Source organism: Mus pahari, chromosome 20 (genome assembly GCF_900095145.1).
Source record: "Mus pahari chromosome 20, PAHARI_EIJ_v1.1, whole genome shotgun sequence".
In the NCBI taxonomy this organism is placed as follows: Eukaryota; Metazoa; Chordata; class Mammalia; order Rodentia; family Muridae; genus Mus; species Mus pahari.
The window spans coordinates 42,853,605-42,875,728 of NC_034609.1; the positions used below are offsets into that span (position 1 = coordinate 42,853,605).

Here is a 22,124-nt window from a genome sequence, read left to right on the forward strand (position 1 = left end):
GCTCCAGTCAGTGCAGATGCGCCCAATGGTGGTGGCATGAGAGCCTCTATCAGGAACCACACCGGGAAAGCAGTCCCGGCAGAAACCCAAGGCCATGCTAGGAGGAAGAGCCTTCCTGGTGGGGAACTAGGAGACCTGGCGCAGTGAAGGCAGAGGGAGGTCAGAAGGGCTTCACAGACCATCAGCCCAGCTCAGGCAGAAGCCAGGCCACCCACGGAGAGACCCAGGAGCTACGCCAAGAGCCTGCTGTCCAAGAATGTAGTGTAGGCACATGTGGTGAAGAGCGTGGGGGCTGGGAGCTGCTGTCAGGGCCCCAGGGCCCGGGCGCTCCTGGTGGCGGGTGGGAAGATGGACCTTCGTGGGTTCCTGCCCGTTCTGCCCTGTGCCACCCTGCCAGTATGCCACCCAGCCTCACAGGGTGTGCCTCGGAGCCCCCTCACAGGGGGCAGAACTGACGCATGTACATAGTGTCCTGGGATCCCCTGCCTACCGGCAAATGCCATTGGGGCTGCAGGGGAAGCCAACAGTGGAGACATTCAGACGATCCTCTCTCTGGGCCTGAGATCCCAGCTCCACCACACACTGTTGTCTGATGTCAGAGCAAGTGTGGGACCTCCTTCCACTTCTGTGTCCCCCTCTGAGAAAAATGGGAATCCACACAGCAGCCACCTCTGCATGCTGTTGGGGACAGCCTGTCGGGGACAACCTGTTGGGGACAGGAGAGGTGCTTGGTTCCCACAGCAACTCTCAGTGCAGAGGATGCTTTCCTGGGCAATGCCACTCTCTCCCAGAGTCACATCAAAGCAGGAACCCAGACACGAGGGAAGGGTCTGCTTCCCCACACCAGGGCCACAGGCTCCTGCGGTCCCCTGTCCCCTCCCTACAGCACCCCCAAACCCAGTTCCTGGGGCAGACAGTCACAGGTAGCAGCTCAGCCCATTCTCACTGGAGGCCGAGGCCCGGCCACCGCAGCAGCAGCTCAATGCAGCAGCTCAATAGTTACAGGGGAGTGGCAGGCCCCTCCCGGCCACGTCTTGGCTGGTGCCCCCCTCCTCCCTCTGCCCGGGCGTCTGAGCTGCCCAGCTCACAGTCACACTAGTCACTGGAGCCACAGGGTGGACTAAAAATAAGCTGGAGGACCAACCACTACCCAGGGCACAGGTGCTGGCTGAGGGCACAAGATCCCAGGGACCCTGTGTGGAGGACCAAGGCTGCAGCAGGCAAAGTTCTGTTCCTCTCTCAGGCCCCACCCAGGCTATGGTCCCTCCTCCCGCTTAACCCCTCTTGCCTCCTCTCCCCGGCCTGCAGGAGGAGGTCACTCATGCAGAAGGAAACCCTGCCACCAGCCTCGGGATGGGTAACGGCGGCAGGCAGGTCCTTTGGGTTCTGAGTTTTCTGCTGCTACTGGACCCCAGTTCTGCACGGGGCACTTGGGAGGCAATGCTGCCGGCAAGGCTGGCCGAGAAGTCCCGAGTAAGTGCCAGGAGGGGGGTGGAGGGGCCTCTGTGGTGGGAGGTGGCCCAGGGGACAGAAGTCTCCAAATGCTGGGGTTTCTTATCCTGGTTGGGAGTCTCCTGTGCTGGAGCTGTAGCGGGTGGTGAGCAGACAGGGCTCTGCCTTCCTGAGAACCCATTCTTGTCAGCAAGGAGGCAAGAGACAGGTCCACCCCCCACCCACCCCTCCCATGTGGAGATCTTGCCTTTGAAGCTTAAGGGAAGGCATCCTTCTTCCTGGAAAGCAGAGTATAATGAAAGGATCTGAGGGCACACACAGCAGTGAGCATTTGGTTCCCTCCAGTGTCCAGAGCCTGGCCACTTAGTGGGAAGTAGGCTGGGCAAAAAAATCTATATGACACCCTGCAGGTACAGGGTGAGGAGACCTGTTCTCCCCCTCGAGGGTGAGTCAGGCTGCCCGGGGACAAATGACATCATTGCCTAGGAAGGTTCTGAGCAGAATGTCAACGGGAGGCAGGCACAGTGGGACCCTATGTCTGAGTCTTTAAGTCGGGCTTGTCTTTGGCTGTGTGACTTCAGGCAAGTGGTCTGACCTCTCTGGACACCAACAATCTGCTCTGCGGAAGACAGAGCGATGCATTCCTCTTAGTAAGTGTGTGTGTGTGTGGGGGGGGTGATGTGGTGTGTGACACGCATGTGTATGTGCTTACAGATGTGTGCAGTGCTCATGTGGGCACATACTCGTGTGTGCCTGGGCCTGTGGAGGCTGGCAATTGGTATCAGCCATCTACCTTATTCAATTGATTTCCTTTACTGACGGAAGGTCTCCCGCGGAACCCAGAGTTCTCCGGGTGGGTAGTCTAGCTGGACAACTTGGCCTGGGCATCCTACCTGCCTCCCGAGCCCGTGGGCCACAAGTGGCTGCCACTTCTGCCAGCTTTTACATCCATTGGAACTTGAGCCTCAGACCTACTGGGAGGGCATATTTTCCACTAGGGGACATCTCCTCCAAGTCCTGGTGTCGGTGTTTTGATGGCACTGTCCTGGGTGGGGGACTTGTCTGCCGGTTCCCCTCCCGCAGTGTCTACACAGCAGAGTGGACAGCAGAGAGTGAATGAAAGGAGGGAAGCCTGGGGTGTGTTAGCTTTTGAAGAGTGGGGAGACAGATAATGAGGGAAGTGTCGGGGTGGGTGTAGGGTGGGCACCTTTCAGGGGGGCTCAGGCCAGGGAGGCAGCGTGTCTGCAGGAACACTGTACACTTGCGCAGATGCAGAAAGCACTCAGTACTCAGAGTAGCCAGTGTGTCTCACAGGCTTCAAGGCCAATGCCAGCCCATGCCTCCCGGGAGGAATTCTGGTTCCCCGGGGGCTGCAGCTGCTGCAGACCCTGGCAGGTTCCTGCCATCAGAGTCAGCACCAGGGGCACTCTCATGCATGCAGGAACACAAACGTGGTGAGCAGCAGGTTCAGCCCTGCCCTGGAGCTGCCGGGAGAGCCTTCTAGGGATGGAGACGTTTGGCCTCGGGCTTTGAAGGGTGAATACGAGTGTGCCAGATCAGGAAGCGGGGAGGTGGGAAACCAATCTGAACTGAGGCTGATCCGGGTTCAAGGTGAACCCCCTGGCTGGATGCTCTAGGGAAGAGATGGGGAGCCACAGGAGGGGCGGGGGGGGGGGTCAGAGAGTGAGGTAGCTGGAGGTGACGTGTCACATGAGACATGGAATTGCCGAAGGCTTCCTGGAAGAGGTAGTTGTCCTGAAGGGAGGCTAAGAAGGATTAAGAATCCAGAGAAGGAAGGCCATCCCTCGAAGGCTGAAGCTCAGAAGCCAGAGTCTAACTAGAGATGAGAGGGGTGGGGAGTGGGGCGGCGCAGGCCAGCGGGAAAGGGCAGGCTGCAAGGAAAAGGGCTTTTCTGCTTTTCCCCTGGTCCAGGTTTTTCGTACCTTGTGCTGCCATTGGACCATCCCTGGGCTTTGCATTAGAATTGGCCCCTCCCTGGTGTTCAGACTGCTGCTGTGTACGTGCCAGAGGAAAGGAAGTGTGTGTGTATGTGTGTGTGTGTGTGTGTGTGTGTGTGTGTGTGTTGGGGGACATGCCCCACCCTGGGGAAGGCCAGGCTGTGTGTGACTCAGAGGTTTGCGGGTCCTGCCTCTTAATAGCTGTGCAGCCTTGGGCCACTCGCCGCTCCTCTCTGAGCCTCAGAGGGGCCTTTAACCAGGTAACCAGAAGAGATGGCAGCCCACAGGCAGTGAGGCAAGATGTGGCCACAGCCTCAACCCTCTCATACAACTTGGTGCTGAGCCCTTGATGGCTGTGGGCTGGAGACCCCGTCTGCATGTATCTGGAGCAGGCTTAGCCTTAAGGGGAGCGGTTTTTTGTTTTTGTTTTTTGTTTGTTTGTTTGTTTTGTTTTGTTTTGTGGAACAGAATCACAGTTAACAGTTAAATCCATTATGTCTACAGTGGATAATTCATTATAGTCTGGTCTGGAATATTCTCTAAAGACACATGTGTTGATGAAGGTCTGGTCCCTAACACGGTAGTGTTGAGAGGAGGGGCCTGTGGAAGGTGATTGACAGGTCGTCACAGTCCTGGGACTAGATGCTTTAGCCCCCTAACATCTGGATGGACAGTCAGGATGAGACCAGGTTGCCCTGAGAACATGAGGGGACAGGACCTGGTAGAGGATCTTACCCGCCCCTTCCTCTCTGCTGTCTCCCCACTTCCGGGCTCCGCTCCCCCACCCCTTTCAGAGATGTTCTGGAAAAGCAATGGGCTGACATCTAGAGGGAGCCCTCGGAAACCCTGAGCCCAAACAAACCTCTCCCTCTGCTGGTGGGTCTGCTCTGGTGTTCGGCTAGAGTGCCCGCTAGCTCCCCGCCAGGAGGGGGCGCTCCGAACAGACTTGGCACTGAGGACTTGGCTGGTTTATCACTGCCCCTGAGGTATATATCTGTGGACTTGGGGTGGGTCACAAGGCCATACTGTTTATTTCTCATGTCCTTGTGCTGGTGGCCTGGACTCAGCCACACTAGGATGGACAGCCCTGGCCACAGAAGTGAGACGATGATTAAAACCTACCGGGCTCTGCTGCCTACCTCCCTTCCATGGTTCATCTCGCCTCCGATCACGTCCTTCAACGGAGCAGCTTGTATCGGGGACTGGAGTTCTCCCAGAGCAAGGCGGGTTCATTTCTTGAGTGACTCCCAGTAGGGGTCAGACAGGAACGCCAACCATGTCTTCCCAACTGAGACCCTGAAGAACGCCTAGGGTTGACATCTGTCAGAGCTTCCCTCGTCGCCAGTGTAGACACAGCAGCAGGTGCATTGTTCTTCAAGACAAGACCAAAGCTAGGGCTGAAGGGGTCAGAGAAGCTGGAGAGGTGGCTCAGAGGTTAAGAGTACTGGCAGCTCTTGCAGAGGATCGGGGTTCAAGTCCCAGCAACCACATGGTGGCTCACAACAGAATAACTCCAGTTCCACGTGAACCTGACAACCTCTGACCTCTGCAGGCACCATGAACACCGTGGTTCACAGTCATACATGTAGGAAAACATCCATACACAGCTGTATACATGTACACAAAAGATCCATACACAGATGCATGCAAACACACACTCATGTACATGTGTTTGAATGTCTGTGCAGGGATGCACACATAGATATTATGGGTGGGACCCACAGCAGCTGTGGGTGATGACCCCCTCTGTCCCAGGCTATTACTGTAGAACCTCCCCTACTGGCGTGCGTGCGTCATCTGGGCCTCTCCTCTCTCCTAGAGCCCCACCTCCCACGCTTGCTTTCCTGTTCTCTTTCTATTCTTTGCTCCCGCTGTTATCAGCAAGATTTGTTTACTTTCTTACCAGCTGCTTTCATAGGAGACAAAAGACAGAGGGCTCGCCCTAGGGGTGGGTCTCCCTTGTGTCTTGTCTGGCGTGGGTCTGCCCATGTCTGGAACTGGGCCAAGTGAAGAAGACAGGGGCAGCATCTTGGGATCCACCCCAGACTCGGATCTGACGGAGAGCCCGAAGTGCATAGCGCAGGCAGAGGGTGTCTACATCCCCCAGGGCATAGAAGCAAGCTTGGAAAGGTCTAAAGGGGTTTCCTATGAGCACTTGATGGCAACACTGCTTGAGCTGAAGTTTCTGCTCTCCCGAGCTCCCCTGGGAAGGGCCCAAGCCTCTCCTGAGTTCTGTCCCCTGTGTGGCCTGCTGTGGAGGTCTAGCGCATCCTCACGCAGAACCCCAGCCCTGCGGGCCAGGGAGATGCCTATTTTTAGATCTCTGACGTCCAAATTCCAGAGGAAGGGCAAGTGGTGCTTGGGAGGAAAATTGGCTGTCTTCCCCCACCAGGCACACCAGTCCTGGAGGTCATTTTTATTGGTCTAGCCTTGAAGTCTCTAGAACATTCCAAAGAAGGGCAAAGCTCTCTTGTGGAATGAAGGCGTGGTGAATGTCGGGGAGATGCGGGGTGCAGGCAGCTTCACCGGTGGGGTGCCAGCTCTCCAGCCAGGGGCTCGCGCCCCAGTTCTTTCTGATATTTACCCTCAGAAGAACCCCAGAGCTGGAGACTTGAGGGCAGTCCACATGCAGTCCTCCTCCACACACCACTCGTCCGTGTGGACCAACACTTTATCATGAGCCCCGCCCACAGTGCATGTATCTATTTTTGTTCATATTGTTTAAAAATGTTTAAATTGAGTTGAATTGTGTATGACTTACGACTTTATAAAAATTTTACCATTTTTTTAAAAACAGGATGCCATGTAGCCCAGACTGGACTCACTCTGTAGGTGAGGGTGGTCTTAAACATCCCATCTTCCTGTCTCCACATCCTGAGTGCTGGGGTTGTAGGCATGTGCACCACAGCCAGTTTATTCCGGGCTGGGGATTGAACCCTGAGCCCTATGCATTCCAGGAATGCATTCTACCCACTAGGCTGCAACCCTAGCCCAAGACTAAACCATTGGTGTGTGTGTGTGTGTGTGTGTGTGTGTGTGTGTGTGTGTGTGTCTGTGTCTGTGTCTGTGTCTGTNTGTGTGTGTCTGTGTGTGTGTGTCTGTGTCTGTCTGTTTCTGTGTCTGTGTTTTGTGTGTGTGTTGTCTGTGAGTGTATCTGTGTGTATCTATCTGTGTGTGTGTCTGTCTCTCTGTGTATAACTGTGTGGGTTTTGTGTGTGTATCTGTGTGTATCTCTGTAACTGTATATATCTCTACCTCTATGTGTAACTGTGTGTGTGTGTATGTCTGCCTGCCTGCCTGCCTGCCTGTCTGTCTTTTTGTCTCACTGTGTGTCTGCCTGTCTGTCTCTGTGTATGTCTCTGTGTCTGTCTGTTTCTGTGTGTTTTGTGTGTGTGTGTGTGTGTCTGTCTGACTGTCTCTCTGTGTATATATCTGTGTGTCTGTGTTTTGTGTCTGTGTTATCTGTATCTCTCTGGGTGTATATCTGTATGTGTATATGTGTGTGTCTATAACTGTCTCTGTGTTTTGTATGTGTATCTGTGTATAAGCGTATATATCTCTATGTGCAACTGTGTGTGTGTGTACCTGTCTGTCTCTGTGTGTGTCTGTGTGTCTCTCTGCTCCCAAAGCACTTCCTTGCCTCCCAACAAAGGAGACCCTTACCCAATAAGCACTGGCTTCCATTCCCCCAGCAGCCTCCGAAGGACTCCGTCCCTGGGTTTGCTTGTAGTATGTGTGGTGGATCCACCCTGCACATGATCTGTGTGTGGCCACTTGTGGCAGATTTGTGGACATGGATGGTTCTCGTCCTTCCCCCAAGGCCATGTGATGTTCTGAGCTGCAGACGGCCCTTTACTTACCCATCAAGCCTTCTCTGGCTGTTCTAGGGCAATGAACTTGAACCTACTGACCCTCCCCTCCCATGCTCAGTGAAGAGGAATCCTTGACCCATTTCCTGTAGCTGCAGCAACCAAGAAGGGGCTTTGTGGATCTACACCGGTGTCAGACTCTGTCTGAGGAGAAACAGCCACCAGGTAGAAGTGCTCTACTCAAGTATGGCACGAGGCAGAGAGATGTCCAAGCAGTACCCAGAGGATCCGCCAGGCAGGTGTTTGGGGCCACACTAAAGATTAAAGTCCCTAGTAGGGGTGCAGATGAAGGCAGGGCAGACGTCACAGGGTGTGTTCGAAGAATGTTGTCAGTCTGTCTGGCTTCTGTGAGGGGTTTGCTGTGCTTTTGTGTCTTTTCCCAGCTGTGTAGCAATGTAGGCTGGAGAGAAGGGTGCGCTATGGCCACAAGCCGGGTTGGAATGAACTGTTTCTAGAATGCACCTGGGTGAGGGTGGCAGATAGTTGTGCCCTGGACTGGGGCTGTTCCCCAGGATAATGGAAGCCGAAGTGTGTGAGAGGAGGGGCCCTTAGGGCCAGGCTCCAGGACAGAATGGCTCTGGAGGAGTCAGAGAGAGCCAATTTGCCTCTGTCTCTGAAGAGCTAGTCCTGTGACTCTGTTTTCCCATCTGCAAAGTGGGCCAATAGCACCCTCAGAGGGGCAGGCTGCAGGCGCCTGAGCAGGGTAAGAGCAGACCTCAACCACGAACCAGGTGGCCCAGGCAGGTTCTGAGCCTGGGACTTCCTTGGGTGGTGGCCATGTGCCTCAGGTTCCACACTGTGTGACAGGGCCAGCAAGAGAATCTAGCTGAGAGAGACAAGGTCATAGAGCAGTTGTCAGAGGGAAGTCTGTCCCAATGCTGGGCGCCTGTTCCCAGTGCCCCTCCCCGACATCTCCTAAGAACCCTGCCATAGAGAGGTTGTCATGTTTCCACTAAATACTGTTTTATAGGTCAGTTTCTGAACATCCTCTGTGCCCACTAAGCCAGCACTCCTGGGGCCAGGGACACATTTTTCCTTCCTTCCTTCCTTCCTTCCTTCTTACCTTCCTTTTTCTCTCTAGGCAGGGTTTCTCTGTGTAGTCCTGGCTGTCCTGGAACTCACTCTGTAGACCAGGCTGGCCTTGTATTCAGAGACCTGTCTGCCTCTGCCTCCCAAGAGCTGGGATTAAAGGCGTGGACCACCACTGCCTGGCTTTCTTTTCTTTTTTAAGATGTTTTATTTTGTGTCTATGGATGTTTTGCCTGTATGCATGCCTGTGCAGCACATGCACGCGGCGCCCATAGAAGCCAGAAGAGGGCATCAGATCCTCTGCAACTGGAGTCCCAGACACGTGTGAGCCACTATGTGGGTGCTGGGAGTCGAACCCTGGTCTGCTGTCAGAGCAGCCAGTGCTCTAACCATGGAGCCATCTCACCATCCCTGCGGGTTTCTTAGCATCACACCACAGTCCATAGTGTTGAGGGTGCCCAGGCAATCACTCCCCATGAGTGATGTGTGTGGGAGAGGCAGGGAAGAATGAGGGTGTGGATGTGTTCGGACAGCGTGTTACAGAGATGGGAAGAGAGGCCCCAGAAGCTGCAGAGTCAGGCACAATAGAGGCAGCGGTGGTCAGTGCTGACTGGAGTGGAGCACTGTGGGTTCTGGCCTGGGCACCTCACCCGCCAGGCTTAACCACAACCACAGCAACTATGGCTGTTTGCAGGGGAGGAAGATGGAGGCTCGGGTTAATTAGTGAGTTTCCCTATAGAATCAATTCCACTGATCCAAGGTTCAACCCTATACTGGTCTGATTCTTAAACCTGAGCCCTTAATCTCAATTCTGCCTTGACCTGGCTCCAGTGTTAGCCCGATTCCTCTTGAGTCTGCTTAAAGGTAGACCTCACTCCTCGGTTCAAGTGCAAGGATGTGCAAAGCGTCACGTAGAGGGGACAGCCTGGGTGAAGAGTAGGACTGATGTACATCATGGATACTGGTGGTATCGTGGCAGCCTCTGGAATACGGTGCATGGTCTGGCCCTGTCTTGTCTATAGAGTGTGGGGTCACAGAGAAACAGATAGACACACAGACATACACATAGACATACAGGCACACATATACATACACAGATGCTTGCACACACAGACACACGTGCACACACATGCACACGCACATCCATTAGGGACAAAAGGCTGGATGGGGCACTGTGTGTGGGTAGAGAGTACACAAGTGACCAGTCAGGCAGGTGGTAGATGTTGGGCAGGGGACAACAAGGGCATGGGGGGAGGTGCACAAGGAAGACAGAAGGGGAGGAAGGGGAGGAGGGGAGGGGCTGAGGGAGCCAGTCCTAGCCTGGCCCTTGGGGCTGGTAAGCCTTTAACCTGAGCTGGGAAGGGCTGCAGGGTACACCCTGTGTTTCTTTGAGTTTCTCAGAGCTCAGGAAGCACCCTTTGTTGAGAGTGTTCCTAAGCATCCTTCTGCAGAACACAGAATGTTCTTCAAAAGCCTTTCATCGGGGTCCCTCAGTTCTCAGTCACCAGTTAACTATTCCATGTCAGGAAGGAACCTAAGGTTGCTTATCTCCATTGTGAGAAACAGCCTTGCGTTCCCATGGGACAGCAGTGGCCCATAGACAACTGATTCCCCCCACAGACCCCCACCTCACTAGGGTTGTCCATGACCAACTGATGGGTCAGGAGGGCCAGAGAGGTCAGAGAAGAGGATCCTGCTGACCCCTAGGCACCACAGTGTCTGCCCATGGGGCCTACTGTGGAGAAAGCCCGACTGTACCGGGTGGCTCTCAGTCACCCTCTGAAGGGGTCTGGCACGGCTGTCATGGTGGATCAGGATTAGGGCTGCTGAGGCCGAACGAGACACAGTTCACTTAATCCCCTAGATGCTGAATGTGGAGCAGAGCGTGAGGGGTGATGTCCCCTGCCAGCAGTTTCCAAGCAACTGGGGACAGCATATGGATGTGGGAAACAACATTAGGATGCTAAAGACCGAAGGCTCAGGGGGTCAGAAGCCCCACACGGGGCTCCCTCGAGTCTCTGGGGGAGTGCTAACCTCAGGCCTTCCTCTCCATACCCACCAAGAGTTACTTAGCAATGTCTTCCCCTTATCGTTCATCTCTTTATTCCCGTTATGTGTTTTGGGGAGAGACGCGTGTATGCAGGTATGTATGTGTGTTTATGGATAGACTATACATAGATGGGGGGTGGATGTGTGTATGTGTGTGAGGATAGATGTATGGATGCCTATTGGGGACAGAGATGCTTGTAAGCACATGAAAAGCGCAAGTGTGGGTGCAGGTGTGGGCGTATGTATGGACAGCAGAGGACAAGCTTGGGTGTTCCTGGGCTCTGTTCACCTTGTCTTTTGAGACAGGGAAACTCACAAAGTAAGCGAGGCAGGCTTGTTTCTGCCTCCCCAGTACCAGGAACATAAGCACTTCTCAGTGGGGCTGGACATTTTTTATTTTTATTTTTATTTTTACAAGGGTACTGGAACTTGAACTCAGGTACTTACACTCACAAGGCAAGCTCTTTCCTAACGGGGGCCCCCTACTTTTCACAAATTGAACGAGTAACCTGTGCAAGCAAGAGGAGACAGGTTCTCTGGGTGAAGCGGGCTGTAGGCCAGAGCCTCCCAACTACACCTGCACCCCAGCTCTTGGACAGGAAACAGAAAACTACTGACTGTTCTGATAACTCCAGGAAATAGCCTGAGCGGGACTTGTTCCCGGTGACCAGACACCCTCTGCAGGACATCGGCAGTAGTGCATCGCTACAGGACAGAGCTGGCTCCTACTCGGGCACACTGGAGGAGACAGCTCAGCAGACTGTGGGAAGTCTGGGAGGTGGAGAGAGGAGGACCAGGAGCTCATTCCTAACAAGGCAGCAAGTTCAAGGCTGGTGGGATGCACGAGACGCTGTATATAAAAATGAACTGGGAAAGATCATAAATCTATTACCAAGTGTGGATCACTGTTGCTATCTTGACACACAGTCTTCCCATCTTCACCCCTTCCCATACATAACGCATATACACACATACACTAAACATGTATGTTCTGATTAATGTGTATATACGTAGTCAAGACCTGACTGCCTAAGTCACTGTGTGTGTGTGTGTGTGTGTGTGTGTGTGTGTGTGTTTTGAGACAGGATTTCTCTGTGTAGCTTTGGCTGTCCCAGAACTCACTCTGTAAACCAGGCTGGCCTTGAACTGCCTGCCTGCCTCCTGAGTGCTGGGATTAAAGGCATGTACTGTGTGTGTGTGTGTGTGTGTGTGTGTGTGTGTGTGTGTGTGTGCACATGCATGGGTATTTTGCTTGTATATCTGCACATGCTGGTGCTCACAGAGGTGAAAAGATGGACTCATATCCTTTGGAACTAGAGCTACAGATGGCTGTAAACTGCCAGGAGGATGCTGGGAACTGTGCTCTTAACCCCAGAGCCATCTCTCCGGCTCTGTGTCACTCCTTGCAGGTAGATAGTCAGCCTTTTAAAAAACATTTACTTTGGGGGGGGGGGATAACACACAAACATGTGGAGATGAGAGGAAAATGTGTCAGGGTCTGCTCTCTCTGTCCACCGTGTGGATCAGACTAATCATAGGCTAGGCAGCCAGCACCTTTACCCTCAAATCCATCTTTTAAAAAAATTTTCTTCTTTTTTTAATTAATTATTTTATGTATGTGAGTACACGGTCCCTCTCTTCGGACACACCAGAAGAGAGCATCAGATCCCATTACAGATGACTGTGAGCCACCATGTGGTTGCTGGGACTAGAACTCAGGACCTCTGGAAGAGCAGTTGGTGCTCTTAACCGCTGAGCCATCTCTGCAGCCCCCCCACGAGCTGTCTTAGTTAGGGTCACTACTGCCGCGAGGAAACACCGTGACCAAAGCCACTTGGAGAGGAAAGGGTTTATTTTTGCACAGAGTTCCATACAACAGTTCATCATCCAAAACAGCGAGGGCAGGAACCTGGAGGCAGGAGCTGGTGCAGAGGCCACGGAGGGGTACTTACCCGCTTGTTTTACTCTCATAGAATCCAGGACCACCAGCCCATGGATGGCCCCGCCCACAATGGGCGGGGCCCTCTTCCATCAATCACTAGTTAAGAAAACACTCTACAGGCTGGCCCACAGCACAGCCCAATCCAGTGGAGGCATTCCCTTAACCCTTAGACAACTGTATTTTATGTCAAGTCGGACATATATGTGCCCAGGACACCAGCCCTGTCAGTCTGGTGTTTGCCACTATGATATCACTTGAGGGAAACAAGACAGTGTCCGAAGGTTTAGTCCATAGTTGGCTGGCTCCATGGCCATGGGCCTTGGCCAGGCAGAATATCCTGGCAGTGGGCATGTGAGGTCGGACAAGGTTGCTTATGTCATGTCAGTGAGGACGCTGGGGACAGACAGGAAGGGACCACGTATCTCCTTCACAGGCGTAGGTGGGCCCATGACCTACTCCCTCCAACCACACCCTCCCCACTAAAGTTTCCGCCACTCTCCCTGAACAACGCCACCTTCTGGTCATCAAGTGTTCTACTGTGTGAGATGTATCCAAGATGGTGTGAATCTGTTCTCTTGTGTGTGATGTGTGAATTCTCAGAGTTCCGGGTAGATGGATATACCATAAATAAAACTATGTTCCTATAGAAATATATATGTACATGTATCTGCGTGTGTGTTTACATGTATATACATGTATGTGCAAATACATGAAGACAGGTGAGAGCTGTCTCATGTATTTGCATGCAGACTGCTGTCCCAGCACACACTCCAAAACTGCCTGCCTACTATAGCTCGCTCCTTCCTCCCTCCCTCCCTCTTGAAGCCATCTCTTCGAGGACTCACAGAGAAACAGCAACTCAACCCCAGATCTTCCCCACTCCTCACCCAGATGCCTATATTCCCAGGGAGGAGGCCTAGGTCAATGCCCTTCCACTCTGTCCCACAGGCTGAAGAGGTTGCAGCAACAGGCTCCCGGCAGCCCCACGCAGACCGCTGCCCACCACCGCCACGGACCCTGCCCCCGGGTGCCTGTCAGGCCACACGCTGCCAGGCTGACTCTGAGTGCCCACGACACAGGCGCTGCTGCTACAATGGCTGTGCCTATGCCTGCCTGGAGGCAGTGCCACCTCCACCAGGTAAGCTGAGCCTGGGTCAGGGGGTTGGAGGTCGGGTGGGCCCAATGCTCACCTAGGGAAGAGAAAGAGCCGGGCATGGTGGCGCACACCTTTAATCCCAGCACTCGGGAGGCAGAGGCAGGCAGATTTCTGAGTTCAAGACCAGCCTGGTCTACAAAGTGAGTTCCAGGACAGCCAGGGCTATACAGAGAAACCCTGTCTCACCCTCCCCCCCCCCAAAGAGAAAGAGCTGAGCTGTATTTGTGCTGAGCTACCCGCTACCTAGGTTGGTTGTTCACCTGCAGCTTGCAGCCACACCCCGGCAGCTCCTGCTAGGTGCAGCTGCATACACGGAGTCCCCAGCATGGAATATACCATCCTAGGGATACCATGTCACTTCCATACAATTCCACCCTTTGAAGGGTAGTCCAATCTATAGGATGGCTCAGCCTGTAGAAGAGTAAGGGATAAGAGGCTAAGGGTACCGACCTGATGACCCCTATGGTCGAAGGAGAGAAAACACTCATCCAAGATGTCACCTGACCTTCCACATGCACACACATGCATACACGCGAGCGCACACATACATACCCTGAAAATAAAATTCAAAACACATGTGTACCTGTATATCCAGGGTGGGGTACCGCTCAGTTGGTAGCCTGCTTATAGTCTGCCTTTGCACTTGGCCTGTGGGGTTGGGGGACAGGAGGATAAGAGTGGCCCAGATGCTGCAGGCCTGTGGTGTGTCCCAGAGGGCGGTGTGTGGGGAGCCAGCCTCACCTCTTCTATGGGATGACATGCCCCTCCCCCACCCAGGGCTGGTCACCTGACCCCGCCCCAGGAAGACCTCCCTCCCTCTCACCCAGTTCTCTGTCAGTTCTAGACTGGCTGGTGCAGCCCAAACCACGATGGCTTGGTGGCAATGGCTGGCTGCTGGATGGTCCTGAGGAAGTGTTACAAGGTACCTGCCCCTGGGCGTGCCAGGTCCCCGGATCAGAACCAGCCTTCCTCAGTAGACTGTCCATAGGCCACAGGGATGCTGGCTGGGAGCCCAGTCTGGTTCCTGTAGCTTGTGCAGAGAAAGAGTGAGGCTCTCCCTGACGGTGGGCCTCCTTTCTGGATAGAGAATGAGAAGAAAGGGGGTCTGGGATCCCTAAAGTCTTAAAGGGCCTCGTGGCTACCTCTGGAGAAAGGTTCCTTGTGTGGATAGAGAGCGAGGGAAGTTTCTTAAAGGAACCACATACGGGCCTAAGGTTTGCTGGGGATAGTGTCCTTGTGTGTGTGCATCTGGGCGTGCAGCTTTGCATGCCCTCATGGGGACCACGTCTGTCAGGGTATGCTACTATGCACACACCCGTTCTTGTGGCTGTGGATGAGCATATGTGTGTCTGTGACTAAGCACGTGTGTGTGAAAGCATGTGTATATATAGGTGTTGATTGTGGGCGGTTGTATTTTGTACACGTGTGGCTATAGCTGTGTGTGCATGTTTCAGGTATGCCGGTGTACATGTGTTCACATGTTGTTCTCTGTACGATGGTGCATTTGGAGCACTGTGTCTCTGTGTGTGTGCAGGTGTGCTGATGGGAGGTGGCCTCTCTGGGTGCACATGTATGTATAAACGTGGCTCGGTGTCTGAGTGTGCATGTGTGCACTGTGTGAGAGGCAGAGGCACGACCTGGCATCTGGGTGGGGGTGGAAACTGGTCTTTCTGGATGGGGTGCACTGTCTGCTCCCCAGGTCTGCTGTCTGAGACCTGGCCCGTGTCCCTCCACAGCAGAGACTTGCAGCACCACCGAGGATGGGGCAGAGCCACTCCTCTGTCCCTCAGGCTATGAGTGCCACATCCTGCAGCCGGGGGACGAAGCCCAGGGCATACCCAACCATGGACAGTGCGTTAAGCAGCGCCGGCAAGCAGGTGAGCGCTGCTGGTCCAAACTGCCCTGGACCAACCCCAACCCCATTGCCAGAGAACACCTTGTCACTCAAGCCTGGCTTAGAGTCCTCGAGTCTCACTTCCTGTCTCTCTGTGCTCTGCTCCCTCCTGTAACTCCAGCTCTGTCTGTGTCTGCTACCTGGGTGGCTCTGGGGTCAATTTCTCTGCCTCTCTGAGCCTCAGTTTCTTCCCCTGTAAAATGGGACCACTTCCTGTTGTCATAGGGTCAGGGGAAAACATGCCGAGTTCTGGGAGTGGAGCCAGGCAGGCACAGATGTTGGGGGACCCTGGATCTTGTGTATCCATCTCTAGATCAGTCTTTAACCCCACAGAATTTGAATTTTTAAAATCTATTATTGTATATGAATGCACACACAAGCATGCACACATAGGCATGCATGCACACAATCACACCACACACACACAAACACACACACACACACACAGAGAGAGAGAGAGAGAGAGAGAGAGAGAGAGAGAGAGAGAGAGAGAGAGAGAGAGAGAGAGAGAGAGAGAGAGAGAGAGAGAGAGAGAGAGAGAGAGAGAGAATAAACTGTGAGCTAAAGTCCACCCTAGGGTGCAGCCTTTCCTCTTACTTCTCTCCTGGGCCAGTGGGCAGAGAGCTTTTATGGTCCAGACAGCAGTTCCCAAACTCTCTTTTGGTCCTCAAAATAAGGTCAAAATATCTGCACAGAGCTGTAAGTGGAAACTGACTAGCACAGCTCCTGAGCTCCTAAAAGCTTTCTCTCTCTTTTTGCTTCTTGTGCAGAAGGGCGGGTCCTGCGACAGAAGCTTCACAAGGAATATCCAGGTGAGAGGAAGAAGGCGCTCTTTCTCTGAAGAAGACACGAGAAAGGGAAGAGGGCGTATGTGTGACCAAATGCATTTCAAAAGACCAGGACTGAGCTAGAGGGAACAAAATGGCAATTAGGTTTGAGAAATAAAGTCGAGATCTGTCATGATGATGGTGAGCAGGAGAGGTGCGAGCCAGAGAGGGGCTCAGGGAAATCATGTCCTCACACTCTTGCCAGAGTATGGAATGGGCACAGTTGTCTCTCCTACCCTCATGCAGGGAACTGGAGAAGATGATCATTTATCCATCTTTCTGATTGCTCATTTATCTAAGAATACATACATACATACATCCACCCGTTTATCCACCTATCCATTCTTACATCCACTTCACCCACCTGCCCACCCACCCGTTTGCCCATCCTTCCATCTATCTACCCATCAATCCACCCACCTATCTTTCCACCCATCCACGTCTGTCAGTCCACCCATCCACCCACCCACCCATCCATCCATCCATCCACCTACCCATCCATCCATCCATCCATCCATCCACCTATCATTCCATCCATCTATCTGTCCATCCACCTATCCATCCACCCATCCACCCATCCTTTTCCCATTCTTCCATTCAGCCATTCAATCCATTTTCCATCCATTCCTTCTTCCTTTCTTCCCTCTCTTGATCTTCCTTCCTCATCTCTTGATCTACCCATTTCATTTATCCATCTACCCTACCTATCCATTTTCATCTCTCCATTCATTTATTTATTATTTATCTATTGACTCACCCACCCACTCACTCACCTGTCCACCATCCACCCATCCCCCTTCCCTCCATGTAGCATGTCTTTGTCAGGCGTTGCTCACAGGTGACTCAGGGCTGTGGCTGGGTTCCTGTCAGAGTAGCCTAGGCAGGACATTGAAATACCCATAAAGCCCACTTCTTCATGGTATTGACACACACCAAATACCGTGAGGACCCTTTGGATCAGGTTGTCGGAGAATTTCCTAGGGAGGGATCAGGAAAACTCAGGCTATGGAATTAGAGGCATTGGCAGCAGAAGGGTATGTGTCGGTGATCTGGGGGAGGAGTGACTGTCCCCGTGGCTGCTCCCATGGCTGTCCCTGTGGCTGTCCCCGTGGCAGCCTCTGTGGCTGCAGCATGTGATGAAAGAGCCAGGTGAATTGGGTAGGTAGGAAAGCCAAGGCTATGTCTCAAAGGTACAGCACTTAGTGTGTTTGAGGCTCAGTCCCCAGCACACTAAAGGAACAGAGAGATGCAGGCAGGCGCCCTGCTGAGGCCAGGGGAGAGCTACATGTGCAGACCCGGGCGGATTCATTTCCAATGGAAGCCCCGGGTCAGCTGCCATGCTGTGCCAAGGCATCCAGACGTCCTGTGATGGTCACAGGAGGCCGGGACGGGCATTCAAGCAGAACATCTGTTCTGACGGGCTGTGTGCTCTCGTTGCAGAAGGTGCCTCCAAGAATGTGGCAGAGCCTGGGAAAGGACAACAGAGGCACTTTCCATAAAGTGAAGACTGGCTGGTGAGTGGAGGCAAGCTGGTTGCTCAAACAGCCGTCACACCCACATTGGCCACAGGAGGGCGACATCAGAACATCACAATCCCTCCAAGTGCCCAGAAAGTCAAAAGTGGACCCTAAACCCCAAGACCTGGCTGACCACCACCTCCTTCCTTCCTTCCTTCCTTCCTTCCTTCCTTCCTTCCTTCCTTCCTTNCTTTCTTTCTTTCTTTCTTTTTGGTTTTTCGAGACAGGGTTTCTCTGTATAGCCCTGGCTGTCCTGGAACTCACTTTTGTAGACCAGGCTGGCCTCAAACTCAGAAATCCACCTGCCTCTGCCTCCCGAGTGCTGGGATTAAAGGCGTGCGCCACCACGGCCTGGCCACCACCTTCTTTCTGATCTGCTGCCTTCACGCCTTCTAGCTTAGGCCAGTGGTACCCCTTGTCTTGTCTTCTCTTCCATTCTGCCAGACAATGCTATAGGGACCAGCTGTCTGACTGATGTGGTCCCCCCAGGATCCCCCAGCTCAGCTTCGTTGTGGTATCTACTGAATCCCACGGCTCAGCAGTAGCTGGTAGTCCTTACTGTACACCGGGAAACACATCCCACAGGCGGGTTTGACATCCTGTTAGAAGAGAGTCTAAACCAGCCACCCGGTAGATCAACGAGGAGGCCCCAGTCATACCAGGGACTGTGCAAGGATTGAGAAGTAGGATGCTCCCAGAGAGGGTGGGGGAAGGCCTCAGGAGCGGGTACTGAGCCCAGAACTGATATCTTCAGAGGAGAAGGTGTTTCCTAGGTTGTAGGCTGGAGGGCAGGATGGCAGCAGGTGGGGGGAAGGGAAGGGTACGGTCCCCAAGGTGGGTCCCTGAGGAGCCACAGGGAGGCTGCTGAGGGGACAGTGGATATCAAGGAAGGATATCAAATCCTATCATTTGCATAGGGAGCTGCCCAGCCAAACACCCACACAGAAACATACAACGGTCCAGGTTTGCATCCACCAGAGGGTCCCCTGCCTGCAAACCAAGAACCTGCCCAGACTTTAATGCTCTCACAGCAAAAGGCAGCCATGATAGCGGCAGCTCCCCTGGGGTCGTGGAAAAGACAGGCATGGTCCAGCTTCTAAGGTATTCAAGGCTAAATGCCCGGAAGACTGTGGAACAGGCAGACATCAGTGCCAACCTGTCTGCTCTCTGCAAATACCAGGAGCCAGCCTCGGGTGTCATAAGTCCAGGCCTACGACTTTCATTAGAGTGGCTAGCTCGGGCTCAGCATGAGGTCATGAATTGCACCTGAGGAAGGGTGGGAGTTCAGACTGAAGGCAACAGGGTCCCTGTCTACAAACCCCAGCTCCCTACCGTGTAGCCTTAAGCAAGTGACTCAGCTATCCAAACTTGTTTTCCCCTCTATAGAGTGTATGCCGTGGTAATGCACGGGTCAGTAGCTAATCAGGGACCATGGAGACCTAACCAGAAGCTTGAGGGTTTCCTGTTTGCAGAAATACATCTTTCCGATGGGTGTAGGGTGGACAGGAATTTAACGGTTCCACCCACAATCGAATCACGTTTTCTTTGCCCCTTTCCTTTATAGCCTTTGCGGGGTCTTTCCTGTGTCTTCCACACGCTAAGCCTTAGAAACAGCCAGAGAACCTGACCTGAGACCGTCACACTCCATTCCACAGAACAGCACTCCAGAGCTCCTGGGAAATGGGACTTCTGACTCCCAACCCTAGAGTGGCCCAGCCTGGTGTGGTGGAAGCTCCTGACCAGCTCTGGGTCCCTGCTCAGCATCCTTGTCATGTGAACCTGCAGCTTCTGGGTGACTTTGGCGAATTTTGCCTGCAGAAGGCATGTATTCATCTCTACTGTCCTCCAAATAAATCTGCCCACTGTGTAGCAGAAGTAAGCTACTTTATCAGGCTTGAGCCACAGCTGGGTTGTTTTTAAAATTACATTTATTTATGTGTGTGTGTGTGCATGTCGGTTGTGGGAGGGGGAGGAGAAAGGAGGGCTTCAGCCAGCAGAGTCGTGACCCTTGGGAGGCAAGATGGTAGTTCAGTTCAACAAGACTAAGTAGCTGGTGTTGGCTCAAACATCAGGAGTCTAACCCCGAGTAGATTATTTAGGTATATTTAATCCCAGGTGAAAACTCTCCTAGTGATAATTAGTCCAATCCCATGTGCACAATAAAGCAAAGGCATGACTATATCAAAACTCTTTGTCAAGTACATGTGATATCTTCCATAAAGACAGGTTCTATAGACTGGCTGGCTCACAGAAAGGGTCTGGGGAAGGGTCCGGTGTGGTTACAGAAACACAGATTACCAGCAAAGGTCACCCACCAGGCTGTCAACCAAGTCCACTCCCAGCCTTCTGGGGAGATAGTAGGTTATGAGTCCCTTCCTTGGAGGGAACAACTCTATGTGTTTACTATTCCTGGGTCCCTTGGTGCTCATCTGTGAGTACAAGGACCTCCGTGCCTCCCACAGCAGCGCACGCGCATACACACCATGGCACATGTGTGGAGGTCAGAAGACAACGTATCCAAGTCGCCTCTCCTTCCACCATATCTCAGGGATCGAACTCGGGCTGTCAAGTTGGGTGTGAGCACCGATCCTGCTGAGCCATCTCAGGTCTGAGTCAGGGCTTTGTTTAATATCCTTAAATGTGCTGTGCTGGAGGCTAGAGCCCTTGGAGGTTATCTAGGAGTATGGGGTGTGCGTGTGTGTGTGTGGGGGGGGGGGGGAGATGCCATGCTTCTGGGGCCAGATGGATTCTCCGGGTACAGCAGCTGTGTCCTGGGTGCTCTCAGCAAGGAGGGGCACTGGGAAGCTGGGGAGGGTGGGTGAGCTGGGAGCTGCCCCAGGCCAGTGGCCTTGCCTGGGCCAAGTCCTTTCACAAGGACTTCCCTGTACGAGCAGACTTAATTAAATAATTGCTTTGTGCTCTGGTCCTGCAGGCCTTGGCTTAGTCTTCCTTGGTGGTTTTCCATCAGATCTTCTAGCTTTGACTCCCAACCCCTGGTCTTGTCCCCCCCACACACACACACTCAACCCCCGCCCCGCCACCACATTTTTTTTCCTAGAACATCCTTACAAGATCATTAGGTTGATTTAAGGAAACAGTAGACAGGTTCCCCCTTCAGGTGGCCATAGGGAAGGATGTTCTGCATATGTGACCACCAGGGAGGGTCCTCTTGTGCTGCTATGTAGGACAGGCACACAATCCTGGGTAAAGCAGGCAGGACCCTAGGACCCAGAACCTTCCATCCTAAAGGCACAGTGACCTAACCAGGCTGAGTCGAGGTGGTGCCCTCTGCCTGTGCCCTTCAGTGCTATGAGGTAGGAGTGGGAGAAAACCAGTTCAGGGCTCTGAGGGAGGAGGCAGAGAGGCTTCCTGGAGGTGGGGAATGTCTGGGCTAAGTTTCTGAGTATTGGTCTCCGGGGTTGCCATCCCAAGTGATCACCAGCCAGGTAGCCGCAGAAACACAGCATGTGATCGAGCCTGGAGTGCCAGCCTGACCCTCACCCAGTGGCCTTGGGTAGTGTCTCTGGCTTCTCCATCCCTTAGAACAATGACAACATCACCTCCCCCTGACTACCGTGGTCTGCCACAAAGAAAATGTGGAGCAAGCATGAATCTACTGTGGGGAGGGCAGGAGAAAAGAGGGAAGGCTGGAAAAAAAATCTAGTGGGGGGGTGGGAGCAGGAGAGAGAGGAGGAGGAAGAAGAAAGAGAGGAAGAGGAGAAGGGGAGGGAGGGGAAGAAAGATGAGAGAGGGAGGGAGGGGGATTGGGAGGAGGGGGAGGAGAGAGGAAGGGGGAGAAGGGAAGGGGAAGGGGAGGGGGAGAGAGAGAGAGTGGGAAAGGGAGAGGGAGGGAAAGGGAGAGGGAGAGAGGGAGGGGAGGGGGAGACAGCTCTTGACCACATTCCAGGGCTTGTCTCTAAGCAACATGGCAGTCAAGACAGGGACTCCTGAGTTCCCAGTGTCTATCTAGCTCCCCTGATTTTGGCATAGACTTGCTCTGTGGGTTTATCTTGTAAGAAAACAGAAGCAACACACACCACCTCTGAGTTGGGACAGGCTGGCAGGTGACTATAAGAAGTCTGTCAGAACCTCCTTGGGCCTGTCCTGTATTCCAAAACCAGGGAGAGAAAGTCCAGCAGACCAGAGCCACATAGTGGTTAACAATGGAGCTCCCTGGTGACGGCCACCAGTGTCTGTGTCTCATAACTAGGGACAGGCACAGCCACCTCCTCAGTCCACACCTACCCCACACCTGTCTCTCCTGCTCACAGAGACTCCCAGCTTCTCGCCAGGTCACACTCCAGAGTGGTTCAACAGGTGCATGGAGCTGGGCAACGCCCTGCCCACTGGATGAAGGCGTGCCGCCCTAGCCAGTCTGAGAGACTGGAGAGAGCCAAAGATCAGGGTGACGGATCTCATGTCACTAGTCAT

At 53.4% G+C, this 22,124-nt stretch overlaps 1 protein-coding gene across 2 annotated transcripts; it reads left to right on the plus strand.

Moving 5' to 3' along the window:
- The first annotated feature begins 1,104 nt into the window (after positions 1-1,104).
- Wfdc1 (WAP four-disulfide core domain 1) lies at positions 1,105-20,354 on the plus strand. 2 transcript variants are annotated; one of them, XM_029532510.1, is made up of 8 exons: positions 1,105-1,220; positions 1,309-1,473; positions 13,248-13,437; positions 14,294-14,377; positions 15,192-15,332; positions 16,120-16,161; positions 17,617-17,690; positions 19,258-20,354. In XM_029532510.1, the coding sequence occupies exons 2-7, from the start codon at positions 1,354-1,356 to the stop codon at positions 17,673-17,675; spliced, it is 636 nt and encodes a 211-aa protein (XP_029388370.1). In that variant the 5' UTR covers positions 1,105-1,220; positions 1,309-1,353; the 3' UTR covers positions 17,676-17,690; positions 19,258-20,354. The 2 variants fall into 2 exon arrangements, with proteins under 2 accessions (XP_029388370.1, XP_029388369.1); XM_029532509.1 differs by having other exon boundaries at positions 1,105-1,473.
- Positions 20,355-22,124: the final 1,770 nt, after the last annotated feature.